This window comes from Morchella importuna (assembly GCF_003444635.1).
Source record: "Morchella importuna strain M04M26 chromosome Unknown Morimp01GS001, whole genome shotgun sequence".
Classification (NCBI taxonomy): domain Eukaryota; kingdom Fungi; phylum Ascomycota; class Pezizomycetes; order Pezizales; family Morchellaceae; genus Morchella; species Morchella importuna.
In genome coordinates this window covers 1,094,025-1,107,221 of record NW_025763398.1, presented here as the reverse complement: position 1 = coordinate 1,107,221, position 13,197 = coordinate 1,094,025, and the positions used below count along the sequence as shown (strand labels likewise).

Below are 13,197 nucleotides of genomic sequence, written 5' to 3'. Positions count from 1 at the left end.
ATGATATATGGATATATGGTAACATGTACTATAGAGAACCCCAAACCTGAATAACAAAAAAAAGATATATTGTTTACGAGCTTTCGCCATGTGTGTCAGAGTTCTAAACCTACATATCCATACAACTTTATACATCCATTTCATCCCGGCCCCTCCTCTCCCTCCTAAGGAAATAAAAAATAAAAAATAAACTCCGTAGATATGCCACGCAATAAAAAAAAACCCCACCCATCAAATGCAGCCAACCTTCGTACTATATACTTAAAACCATCCGTCATAAACCCCGCCCCATCACTGCAAAAAGCCACTCACAACCAACGCAATAATAAAAACACCAAAAAGCATTGTCATCAAGCTAACAAAAACCACCAGCCGTGGATCAAAGCTATCCCACCATGCCAAAAACCTGTTCCTTGGTGTAGGAAGTAATGTGGAGTCTGGAGTGGCAATAATCCATCCTTGTTTCTCGTTGTTTCGTGGTTTGTGTAAAGGTAGTAAATGTAATTGCATGGGCCGGCGGCGATCGGCAATTAGCTCTCTTAGGCGGCGCGAGAACCGCGGGGGGTGGAAATGAGGTAGTTTTGCATATTCAAATGGGATGTAGCATGGGTTTGTGTTGTGCATATTTGCGGCCGAGTACGGGTTTTCAGTATAAGCTGGTGGTGCTGTGCAGTGATCCATATATGGGGTTTCCAGGGCAATATTTTGAAATTTTGGACTTGTTGGAGTTTGTGAGGAGGTGGAGGAGGTCGCGCTGCGGTCCTGATCTTGGTCTTGGAATAAAAGAATGTGGGAGGGAGTCTCAGACTCTGCAGTTGGAGGGCCGTAAAGATCGTATGGATTGATCCTGTCAATCGCGCTGTACCTGCAAGCAGTTGAGGAGGAGGAGAGAGAAAACTCGTCTGATGTGGGGGGTGATAGAGGGTAAGTACGAGCGTTCCACGCCTCAAGCTTCTCATTGAGCTGGATTACAAAATCTCGGTGAGGGTGTGGAGGATAGCCGTTTTTATGGCTCACCGACGGCGAGTCGTTGGCGTTGCACAATCGTGGTGGGATATCGGTGAACATGAATGAGAACTCATCGACAGTTGCCGCAATCATGGCTCTGGTGGTGTTAGGACTTGCCATCATTGTTTCGAAATGTGATACTCGGTAAAGATGGGCGCAAAGTAGAAAAAAAATATTTATAATGATAATTCGTGACTTGCACGATCTTCGTAGTCCAAAGCTAGCGAAAGAAATAAAAAAAATAAAGAAAATAGCACTCAATGCTGACAAGGGAGAGAACGTATCTAATGTGTGCAGAAGAGAAAGAGGAAAAATTCGAGTGCGACCAAGTATGATACTTGTACTGACTCTCCAATCCCGAGATCGACAAGCGAGAAGACAAAAAGGGAGGGCGGAATAATTCGCAGCGCATCGTTTCATAAAGAGGCGAACCAGTCAAACAGTTGGTAACTAGCGGAGCGGATGTCGCATGGTTTATTTAGTAGCGACAAGGGTTCAGCAAGGTTTCCATACCCCTTTACTTGGCATTTCCGGCTGTAGCCCGAAATCCTCACAGCTGGTGGGGTTGTTATTCGCCCTCAAAGCGCCGGAGTAATTAGGCTGGTTTCGAGCAGCACGAATAGAAATCACCAAGAAGATAATCCGGATGATTGTGGCTAGAGAAAGAATTCCGTGTTTCGTGCTACTCTTTGTTTGTGGTGGCTTGATACGTGTATCAGTGGGAGCCGCTGACTGAATGTTATCGAATGCAATTTCCCATTATATGGAGGCTATGGGGAACGTCAATGTTGGTATGTGAGGACATATTTAGAGCAGGTACAGGATTTTTGACACATAGCCTGTCGTCTGTATATTTGGCTATCCCAATTTGATATCCAGGTTAGAATGTAGAGTTCGGTTAGGAACTCTTATCTATCTGTAATTCTGAAACATGTAGTCTGGAGTAGACCTACATGCTCTAACGTAGATGGTATATGCATACTCTAATGATGCATACGTGTGCACAATTCTATGATCAGCTCCCTAATCTGCTCTACAGACCGTTGTCCGATTAAACAAACGTAGAAAATAAAGCACATGAGTGCTCGGACGTTTCCTGCAATTGCGTTATTGTGTCAACAGATCTCCACGCATGTGGCTCCTGCGCTCATCAACTATAGGCCCCTGCAAGCCCAAGCGATACAATATCAGAGGAATATGGGATTGATGAATCTGATATCTTGCTGTTAGTGTTCCGCCGCGGTAGTGCGGTAATAACCCCACTCCCCCCCGTTTTGGTACCTCAGTAGTACATGTATGTAATGCCCCAAGTTCCTGGCGATAAATATAGCGGCGCGTAGGTAAATTCCAATATCATACAGGGGTTCATTATGTGTATCTGCAATTAATCGTGGGATATTGTTGATTTATATCGCAACAAGAAAGGTTGGTTTTAATTTTGAAGTTTAGACATGCACGGGACTGCCCGAACAAGTAGCTTACTGGGCCCGCCTTGTAACAAATGAGTTCCGGCCTTTGGAAGTTGACCTATTGTTCGCCGTTCGGGTTGTGTAATCCATGAGCCAAGCCGGCTGGAATATGGCAATCCACGAGCCTAAGCCAAGACAGCAAGTCTATCATTGACCCACTAACTACATGTATGCACGTGGGACAACTGTACTCACAGCTCTTTGAACATGTTTCTGGACCTACAGATTATTACCAGTCATAAGTCGAACCCTCTCGAATACGAGTAGCACGTAAAAAATCACCTCACAACAATACCCAGCTTTGATAGATTTATATCAATACCACCACAGATTACCACACTTACCGCCAGCTCATAAAATTCAATTCGAGATCTTCAATAAGAGATGTGTGGAGTGAGGCTGCGGGGCTGACCCCTCTTGAATCATGAAACCTTTTATGCGTGGGGTTTAGTGAAATGTCGTCAACTCTTGCTACTGCACAACAGCACCCTGAGACAACGGTAGTTCTGGAAGGTTTTCGGGAAAACCCAAGCGATCCGGTGTCCGAGTTCTATCTCATGCAGGTTCCATTTTTGTTCGTCCATGGCCTCAGGACTAGTGACGAACACGGAGCTGTAATCCAACAGAAACTCGGGGCATCTGGCAGCTTATCAAAGCTGTGATTCTGTGGACCAATCTTGGATGGTTGCAACTCTTTTTCCCAGGCTTTCATCAAATCAAATGTACCGATATATTCATTTTGGGGGGGGCTTTTCTGTCTAATAGCACCAGTCCTTTCGAATTTTACTTTCTTGCTTCCCTCCTTAACACCGACTGTAGAATGGAACTACTTTTATCAATGCTCTGACTTACAACACTCTCACCACATTAAATATGCACAATCTCAAAACTGAGTCCCGCAAACCCGAGAGACCGGCGACCCCCTCCGACCCGATTTCACCCCACCACAATTGTCACTCAATTAACCAAGCCTATTCGATATCTGACTCCATAAGCTAATTTGACCTAAATGATGGAATGCATGGTTCTTCTAGCTATATGGCATGGGCTTTGCGCCCTTGATTTCCTCCGTATGGGTTGTGTGGCGTGTGAGCGCGGGTTTGTCAGCTATGGTGAAATATAATTTCCTTACATGGCCCATTCCTGTAGGCCATTGTGCTGGGAATATATATCTAGATTACTAAGACAAACGTCTACCGTCCACCGATGCACTTTTTCACTTGCTAAGATTTCTATGCACACTATGCACAAACCGTGGCTGCCGTTCATCCTCATATTGGTTGCGGGAACCGCTGGAATCCTCTCTCAGTTCAGTCCGCTTCTTCCACCCTTCTCGGCCTTCAACTCATCCATCTTCGCGACTCGTCGCTTGAACTCGATGTACTGGCACTTCTCGTAGGAATGTCTCTCATCCTGCACCCCCGCCCCCAAAAAACATCAGTAACCGCACCAATTCTCCTGAGAGCTGTGTTAGGTTGAAGTATGTACCTCGCACTTCCATGGCATGTAGTATGTATCGTAGCGACACCGGTTCAGCGGAACGAGCAAGTGCGCGCACTTGTCTCTATACGCAATCGGCAACCGTGCATCTGCCATTTCCTTGTTGGATACTAAAGGAACCGGAAGGTGATCGTTAGAACAACTGTATTAATCGCGATTTTGGTGGGGGGGGTGGGGTTCGGAAGGGGGGTGTTGTTGGGCCGTACACTGGGTTCCTACGACTGCCTCCTTGAGGTCATGGACGGCGTCCTTCACGGTTTCGGCGAGCGTCATGATGAGAGTAGCTTGCTGGGCAGATTGCGGCGAGGTGTTGAGTCGAAGGTTTTAAAAGTGTTTGGGTTGTGCGTGGGGTTTGGAGATTCGACGCTGGCTGTGAAGTTGGTGTTACTCAGCACTATCTGATCCGATAAGGCTTGGCTTGTAACCATAGCGTATCACTCGACATGGGCTGGTTTGTGGTGTATTCCATAAAGCTTGAAATGATTCTAATATAAGTTTGTTATATAGTTTACCGAAATTCACTAAGGGCCTAGAAGTTGCTCTAACCATCCTTTCCCCATAATTACAAGCACATGTTACTAGCAGCATATGAATTATAGGCCCATTGTACCTACATGAGCTCATTATATTGCACTAATCATAAAAGTATTTGTCATTATCATCGTCATTGTCATCGTCATCGTCACTGTAATTGTAATTGTAATTGTCAATAGTGAGTATATGCGGGTATATAGAGTAACTGCGCATTAATTAAGCCCTGTGAGGTCGTTACTACCAAGTTCTTAGGACTTAATTAATGGGTGAGTATCCGTTGATGAGGATAAAGGTATTGATAGCCCCTTCCATACGCCATTAAGGCTAGTGAAAGCTTTTGAGTTCACGCCCTATTTTGGCCAGTGAATTTATTTAGGAGTACTAATCAGACAATTATGCAAGTTTGGTATCCTACCCACAAGTACCGAGGATCGGATATTGTTTTGGAGGCTTATCATCGCTTTTTCGATAAGCTATTGCAAGTGCCATTTGGGGCCAGTTTACTTCGCCTTATTGAACCGGGAGCTATAGCCATTATCCAGGCTATGGTGGAGCGTATCCAGCCCTACTTGTAGTTACTATGGGAAGTATTTTTATGGCGATTAACCGGCTTATTTTTTATTTTGTTTGGAGGTATCGACATTAAAAAAGAAAAAAAAAAAGGCATATCCCTTTTGTTCCCTACGCTAATCCATCCTTTCATGTACCTTGATACCCGCAAAAATCTCTTCCCGCATGGCATTGCAATACATATCTTATTTGTGCGTTTACCGCAAAAAAGAAAAGAAAATCCCTAGCAAAAGAAACCACCACATCTCTGATTCTCGACGCGCATTTAAGCGCAGTCGACCTTGGAGATGTAAGAGATGAGGTCAAGGACACGGCGAGAGTAACCCCTTCATATGAGGTTAGCAAATTATTCACGCAAGAGTAAGAAAAGCAAGGAATTAACTCACCATTCGTTGTCGTACCAGGAGACGACCTTGACGAAGTGGTCGTTCAAAGAGATACCGGCCTTAGCGTCGAAGATAGAGGAGTGGTTGTTTCCGTTGAGATCGCTGGAGACGAGTTCATCCTCGGAGTAGGCGAGGATACCGCTGAGAGGGCCAGCAGCGGCCTCCTTGACGGCGGTCTTGATAGCTTCGTAGGAAGCGGGCTTCTCAAGACGGACGGTAAGATCAACAACAGAGACGTTCTGGGTGGGGACACGCATGGACATTCCGGTGAGCTTTCCGTTCAACTCGGGGATGACCTTGCCAACAGCCTATGGAATAATAGTTAGTATGGATGCTCTAAGGGGAGAGCATGAATAGAATTTTCACATACCTTAGCGGCACCGGTGCTGCTAGGGATGATGTTAGTGGCAGCGGTACGTCCACCACGCCAGTCCTTGGCGGAAGGACCGTCAACGGTCTTCTGGGTAGCGGTGTAGGAGTGGACAGTGGTCATCAACCCTCAACGATACCGAACTTGTCATTGAGGACCTTGGCGAGAGGAGCCAAGCAGTTGGTGGTGCAAGAAGCGTTGGAAAGAATGTTGATGTCCTTGTTGTACTTCTCGAGGTTTACACCGCAGACGAACATGGGGGCATCGGCAGAGGGAGCAGAGATGATGACCTTCTTGGCACCACCCTTCAAGTGAAGAGAGGCCTTGTCAATGGTGGTGAAGACACCAGTGGACTCGACGATGTACTCAGCACCAGCCTGGGCCCATGGGATGTTTGCAGGGTCGCGCTCCTGGTACATCTTGATGGTCTTTCCGTTGACGATCAAGTCACCGGCCTCAGAGCAAGAGACCTCACCCTTGAAGTTACCATGGGCGGAGTCGTACTTGAGCATGTAGACGGCATACTTGGGGTCAATGAAGGGGTCGTTGATGGCGAGGACGTTGATGTCGTCGTGCTCGACGCTGTTGCGTTAATTATGTTAGCTATCAGATCCTCATGTTGCCCCGCTGATAAGATGCAGAGATAACGATAAGGTATGGTGGGGTGTTAGGTTCGACTTACGCATTACGGAAGACCTGAAGAAACACAAAACAAAGTTAGAATTACAAGATACTTGGGGGGAACGATCATCGAAGAATAAATCCAAGGAGGGATATCGGGTGGAACATACAATACGTCCGATACGTCCGAAACCGCTAAAAAAATATTGTCAGCTACTGAAGATAGTGGTGAAAGTCCTTTAGAAACTTACTTAATTCCAACGTTGACAACCATTTTGACTATTTAGTGAATCTATTTAACGCAGTGTTAGGGGCTGTTTTTAAGATGAACGACGCCCTTGAGAGGGATAGAATGTAGATAGCTCAAGGGGATAAAATCTTATTTCCCAAGATAATGGTTATCCCTAAGTAGGAGAAGGCATCAAATAAATATCAAATACCGGGAAAATAAACTTACTCTAGAGGAAGAAATTCTAGGATATAAGTTTGATGATGAAGATGGAGGATGCGTGTTTGAGTTTTTGACTGAAGAGCAGTAAAGAGGATGAGGGGTGAGGGCCCAGGTATTTATCATGGCAAGTAGCGGGGGTGGCCGTAGCCCGTTCTAAACTTGACACGGAAACAAGAGTAAAATTGCAATCTAGATGCGTTCAGAATTAATCAGAAGCAAATGCCCTCTACTGCATCCCCAGGTCCCTGGATGTCTGTCCCTCCCCATTCTGTACGCGTGTGTTACCGTCTTATTCCAAGTGCGAACCACGCCTATTCTCGGCAACCCGCTAATGCTTTGGAAACTCGGAGCGAAAATCTCTCGGAGGCTTTCCGACAAAATCCATAAATTCACCTTATTCATATATATAAAATAGGAATACCCGATGCCCTCGGTAATCTCTTTACCATTCTCTCAAAATATTCTCCCCGTACCTCCCGTACCTCCCGTACCTCTCCTGTCCCCTTCATGATCCTTCCAAAGGCTGGAAATCACACACCCATGCGGGTTGTTTTTCCCATTCCGCGAACTCAACACCACCACCACCACCACCCACCACGAAACAATTTTTTGCCCCGCGATCCTATTTTTGTGCGTTGGTCATGCATTCTAGCCTAGGTACCATATCTCCCTCATCTTACCTCTTGCTGTTGCTAACCCTCTTTGAATCTCAATTCTGCCCCTCCTCAACATTTTTTTTTCTCTTACGCACTATGTTTTGGTTTTTCGATCGCCTCATCGTGCTACTCCTCGCCGCTTATCTATATCCTAATTTTCCATCTTATCCGTGGCACTGCCTTTGTCAACTGTTCGGATTTGTAAAGCCCTCCCCACGCGCTGGTTTCTCTGGTTGAGAATGCTTTGTGGTCAGCGTCTTAGCGATACGGGGTTTATTTGATGTTGTCATAGGAATTAGACAGTCTGTATGGAGCAGGCATGCCGTGGTACCGGCGAGCTTGGTTGACTCACCCAGGATCTTTTCACCCGTGGGGTTAGCCGGATCTTGAGAAAATTCACTTCACCACCATGAAAACCGGTACCCGTACCCGTATATAATGTTCATCAAATCGAAACCCTACAGACTTATATGCATGAATGACAAGAGTAAACAAGAATCAGTAGGAGCTCCGATTCAGATGTTCACTTCCATCGACAGATAAGGCCAAGAAACCCGGCTTGGCAAAAGACCGCAAGCCCATTTCGAAAGACGAAGGCTCTTATGTTGAATATGGGTTTCTGATAAGAATAACTGCTAATTTGTGAAAACAAGCTTTTTAGGGATCCTTTCTGTCCCAAACAGCCAGGTTTCGGTTGGTGAGTGATATATTATGATTTGATTTCTCAAAATTGTAATCTGATTCTACTAAGTCGCTTATTCTTACTTGATGCGATAGAACAACTATACACCACTTAATGCTAGCAGGGCACTGTGCATCGTCATTTTCCTTTGTATCAGATCAAAACAGATAAAAGAGTGAGATTATTTACTAATTAACCTTTGGATTGTCACAAACCTGCTCTGACAGTTAATTATTGGAGATTATCTTCAAGGTAGGCTAGAGTAATACGGCTTGTGCAAAGGCACAATACCACTAATCACGACATTCGAAGATATAGACCTACTTAACGAGATAAGGGGAGGATACTAACACTGGTAATAAGATTGAAAACGGGCATCACAGCCCATGATCTAAAAACTCGTGGATGACCACCCCAAACGCAAGATTACCCATTCATCCAAAGAGATTTTCAAGGGAACACATTGGCTCCGTGGTGTGGAGTATCACACAAAAGGTAGCCTTCTAACGCCGAGAAAACACTTACTGTGGTCAGCAAATTTGAGGAATCTCAAATGAGGCATCCGTATATCTTGAGATGTATCTGGACAATGGAGGTCAAGAAGGACATGTTAATGACTAAGCGCAGTCTACTTAAGAGTTTAATCTAAATCTTATACAAATCGGGGTATATATTAAAACCGAATGAGGAATGACTGCCTAGAAATTTATTAGATCTGGTATTTATAGATACATGTATGGCCGCTCTAAAGAGTGACATCAAGTGTGACGTCATCAAATTTATTCTAACATTCATTCAAGATCACTCGCTCGGTACTTTTAGAAATCCACTAAATACACTGATATTACTTGAGAAAATGTTTCTGATATGACGATAGTCACTAGAATTTCTAAATCCTGGAGGTTCAATTTACCGAGTGATATCTCATGACTCACTTCGCACACTGTTTATTGACTGAAGTAGAAATAAGCCGAGTGACGAAGTATCTTAAACCATAAAAATTGCTTCCTTGCTGTGCTTAATAACGAAACTTTCTGTGAACTCTCAATCCCTCGCTGTTATTTTGACGTCGTGAACACTTGTGCAGCACCTTTTGATATAGTGAATCTAGCGAGAACATGTAGTTTTGTTTCGTTGAGAATATCTAGTAAGTACGCTATACTGGCACTATGTAGGATTGAAGAAAAACTACACGGAGCTCAATGAAATAAATATTGAACATAGTGAATGGTCATGCTTCAAGCTAATTATTTCCAAGGTATTAATTACTAGGAGACCACAATTAGACACTTCTATTTCATTTTTTGACCCTTTCAGCCCTTTGACTTGTAATTTCTACATAAATGTATCATTCTTCGCCCAAGCAACGCAAACAAGCAAGAAATAAATAATAATAAAAAACGAAAGGAGAGGATATCACAGCTTGCCGGCCGTAGCTAGTAATGTAAATAGAACAAAAATGAGGGTAATGTACGAAAGCTTTTTTTTTAGTATGCCCGTCATACCCATTTCATCGCCCTCGGGATTCAGTAACAAAACTGCGAGGAACCCTACGTCATAAAAGAAAATGTAAAGTAAGAAAAAACAGGAAGGATAAAGAAATAAAGGCAAAGAGAACAACAAGAACTAGAACTAATAGTTTAAAGCGTATTCCCAAATCTAAGCCCTATCCGTATCCATTCTATCCTGGACGTCATCCACCTGTGGCTGGTGTTGACCATCTGGATCCTTCATCTCGGCGTCCTTGTTCTCGCTGTTTCTTTTAGCCATTTCCTCTTGAGCTTTCCTCATGGCTTCGGCCTCATCGCGCTTTGCTCGCTCCAGTGAGCGCTTCTCCTCTTCCTTGTCAAAGTACCTCTGGGCGATGGGGCCTACAGCGGAGCGAAGCTCCTCGATCTTCGCAATGTAGACACTCTTAGTGGCATCCTCACCCTCGTTGTACAACCAATCCTGTAAACGTTATTAGAACACAACGGAAAAAGAGGTCGTGTAATAGGAAGGCTGATCTTACCTCGGCGTTGTCCATGATGTTTCTAATCTTATTCTTCTCTTCCTCGGTGGCAAATGGAGCATAAAGATCATCGAGCTTTCCACGCGTCTCGTAAATGTACTCCTCCAAGGCGTTCTTACGGTCCTCGGTGTCGGCAACAAGCTTGTCTTGGGTGACCATCTCAGATTCACGTTCATTAAGAATGCTCTTCATTTCTGGATCAAGTGAGGCAGTGACGCTGATGACTGGCAGCTCGCCCTTCTTGACCTGCTTCTTAACCTTCTCCTTGGGTTTATCAGCGGCAGCCTCGTCGGTCTCCATGGGCTGTCAAACACGCGAATATTAGGATTGATGTATGCCCCATGATAGAGAAGCAGACTTACATCTTCTTCCACTTCAACCTCCTCGACATAGTAGCCGCTCTCGACATTCAAAACTCCGTGAAGGTTAACTCTGGCCTTCAACTTGCAAATCATGAAGTCGTCCTTGGGGTCTGGTTTGACTCCCTTGATGGAGAACTTCCCGATCCAAGGTGAGATTATTCCGGGAAGCTTGTCAGGCTCGGCGTACCTTGCCTCAAGGTCAAATGGCTCCTTACGGTAGAAAGTAAGGATCTTGGTTGAGGGGACAGCATTATTCTTGTTGAAAACGGTCAAGCTGGTGTCCTCATCAGGAATCTCAGGGGATTGCTCCCATGTGAACTCGATAGGGTAAGAAACAATGTCGTGGACAGAGAAGTCCCTGACTTTGAAGACGGGCGACAGAATGGCACACGCAAAGGCACAACCACGGGCAACGGCCTCATCCTGGTTAAGAGTGAATGAGAGGGGCTTGTTGAAGAAAGCAGAAATTCTCTCCTTTAGTGAGGGGACACGAGTACAACCACCGACAAGTTCGATGGCATCAATATCTTCTGGGTTCAAGCCAGCATCCTTAAGCGCTTGCTCCAGAGGGGCAGTAGCACGGTCCAGAAGAGGCTTGACAAGCTCCTCAAGCTCCTCCCTCTTGAGCATAGATGACACATCTACATCGTTCATGATAGACTCGATGTTCAATGGTGCCTGGGCGTTTGCAGAAAGGATCTTTTTCAATTTCTCAACACCGGCAGCAAGACGGAAGTAAGCCTTAGGGTTGGCCTGGATGTCAATCTTGTTTTTTTCCTTGAACTCAATGCCGAAATGCTCGATAAGGGCCTTGTCGAAATCACGGCCACCAAAATGTCTGTCATAGGCAGTTGACAAGACGGTCAACTCACCCTTCTTGAAGGCAACAATAGAGGCTGTGTAGTTACTGTGACCAATATCGACGAAGCAAACACGGCGGGGCTTCTCCTCTGGGGGAGGAAGATCGGTCTTTGTGATACCATAACCAAGAGCAGTTGCAGTTGTGTCATTCATCAGACGGAGGAGCTTCAGTCCAGCAATCTCGGAAGCATCCATGATAGAACGGCGCTGGGCATCAGTGAACCATGGAGGAACACTAAGAACGACGTCGGACACAGGAAGCTTAAGTTCCGCCGATGCGGTCTGTTTGACCTTTGACAAAAACATGGCAATCAACTGAGTACCTGTGAAGACCTCGTCCTGGCCGAGATAGTTGACTCGGGCACCGACCTCACCGCCTCTCGCCTCAACGAGCTCGGCAGAGATGAACTGGCTTTCGATCTCCAGCTCTGGCTCTCCAAATCTTCGTCCGGCGAGACGCTTGAGCATACCGACAGTGTTTTTCAAATTGGAGATTTCCTGGGTCTTTGCTGGCTCTCCGAGACATCTACTCTTAGGTCCGAAACCGACCATAGACCTATTTCCTCCAATGTATCAGCATCTGTTTCCTTCCATCATTCATCTGAGTAGGCCATGGAGGGGTGTTACTAACGGTGTAGCACGATTCGAGACTTCATTGGTGATCTATCGATAAGAAACCGTTAGTTATCACGATAAAGAATAAAGATAGAGTAAATCCATGCACGTGCTCTTGATAGAATGGAGAACAGGAAAAGATTAGCAAGAAGCTTAAAAGAGATTACATACCACATCGACACCTCTGTTCCTGGCGACAGCAATGACGGTGTTCTGAGCACCGAGATCAACACCAACTACCGACATAATTGGCCGCTATAGGGAGATGAAAATTTGTAGAAATTAAGAGCAGGCTAATAGAGGAAAATATCCAGATATTGAGAAACCAATATTATGTTGGTTCTTTTGATGATCTTGTCGAGGATAAAGGTCTCGGAGGATGGATGGTTTTTTAGATGAACGGGAGGATGGTGGGGTGGAGTTGTGGGATATGGGCGCAGACTGGCGGGGTGAAGAGGTGAGGGGGAGGGGAAAGTTGAGGTTGTGTTGTCGCCGCCTTCCTTCTTTTTTTTTTATTTAAGCTGCTAGCCTCTGCTGGCTTGGCGGCGTCCAGTGAATTCTGGGAGCTTCTACGAGCCTCTATTACCGCTTTCCAGGCACAGAACGTGCTAAGGAGTTGTCATAGGTCCTGAAGTCCGGGGAATCATACTGGCCAGGAGGATGAAGCCCCTCGGGGCTTTCTCCTATTATTTAAAAGACAAAAGAAAACTCGGTTGTATAAAAGTACGCACCCTAACCCAAGCCGAATCCTAATTATTTCGACGTCGAGCAGATCTGATATATATCTAGATCACATAATCCCCGACAAGATCTTCTGTTCCACAAGCACTGATTGGCATAACACCTCTCATACATGAGAATCCGGGGTGTCGGGGATATCAAAAACTGTTTTTTTTTTTTCATCTATTAAAATCTACTTTGGCTAGCTATAGATACACAAGTCGCATTCTTGGCCCTAAAAGGTAGGTTTCCGGTCCCCGGGGGAGAGGGGGTAACCCACAGCCTTATTTCGCTTTATCCTTTTGCTGCTGTGTTGCAAACTTCGCAAACTCGGACCTTGATAATCAAACACAGCTATTTTGATAACTGCATACATAAAAA

The 13,197-nt window shown here is 45.2% G+C and overlaps 5 protein-coding genes across 5 annotated transcripts; all 5 read right to left on the bottom strand.

The window, feature by feature from the left end:
• Positions 1-291: 291 nt before the first annotated feature.
• LAJ45_00247 (uncharacterized protein) lies at positions 292-1,131 on the bottom strand (the record flags this gene model as incomplete). Its single annotated transcript, XM_046109849.1, has 1 exon — positions 292-1,131. The coding sequence occupies one exon, from the start codon at positions 1,129-1,131 to the stop codon at positions 292-294; it is 840 nt and encodes a 279-aa protein (XP_045976542.1).
• Positions 1,132-3,782: 2,651 nt separating this feature from the next.
• LAJ45_00246 (uncharacterized protein) lies at positions 3,783-4,250 on the bottom strand (the record flags this gene model as incomplete). The annotated part of the gene is made up of 3 exons (XM_046109848.1): positions 3,783-3,890; positions 3,966-4,087; positions 4,184-4,250. The coding sequence occupies 3 exons, from the start codon at positions 4,248-4,250 to the stop codon at positions 3,783-3,785; spliced, it is 297 nt and encodes a 98-aa protein (XP_045976541.1).
• Positions 4,251-5,346: 1,096 nt separating this feature from the next.
• LAJ45_00245 (uncharacterized protein) lies at positions 5,347-6,732 on the bottom strand (the record flags this gene model as incomplete). Its single annotated transcript, XM_046109847.1, has 7 exons — positions 5,347-5,407; positions 5,468-5,775; positions 5,838-5,856; positions 5,982-6,419; positions 6,520-6,533; positions 6,629-6,653; positions 6,710-6,732. The coding sequence occupies 7 exons, from the start codon at positions 6,730-6,732 to the stop codon at positions 5,347-5,349; spliced, it is 888 nt and encodes a 295-aa protein (XP_045976540.1).
• A 9-nt stretch (positions 6,733-6,741) lies between these two features.
• LAJ45_00244 (uncharacterized protein) lies at positions 6,742-7,641 on the bottom strand (the record flags this gene model as incomplete). Its single annotated transcript, XM_046109846.1, has 5 exons — positions 6,742-6,750; positions 6,916-7,062; positions 7,401-7,432; positions 7,505-7,531; positions 7,590-7,641. 5 exons carry the CDS (start codon positions 7,639-7,641, stop codon positions 6,742-6,744), a joined length of 267 nt encoding a protein of 88 aa, XP_045976539.1.
• A 2,265-nt stretch (positions 7,642-9,906) lies between these two features.
• LAJ45_00243 (uncharacterized protein) lies at positions 9,907-12,342 on the bottom strand (the record flags this gene model as incomplete). Its single annotated transcript, XM_046109845.1, has 5 exons — positions 9,907-10,197; positions 10,259-10,561; positions 10,621-12,037; positions 12,113-12,144; positions 12,268-12,342. The coding sequence occupies 5 exons, from the start codon at positions 12,340-12,342 to the stop codon at positions 9,907-9,909; spliced, it is 2,118 nt and encodes a 705-aa protein (XP_045976538.1).
• Between the last annotated feature and the right edge of the window lie 855 nt (positions 12,343-13,197).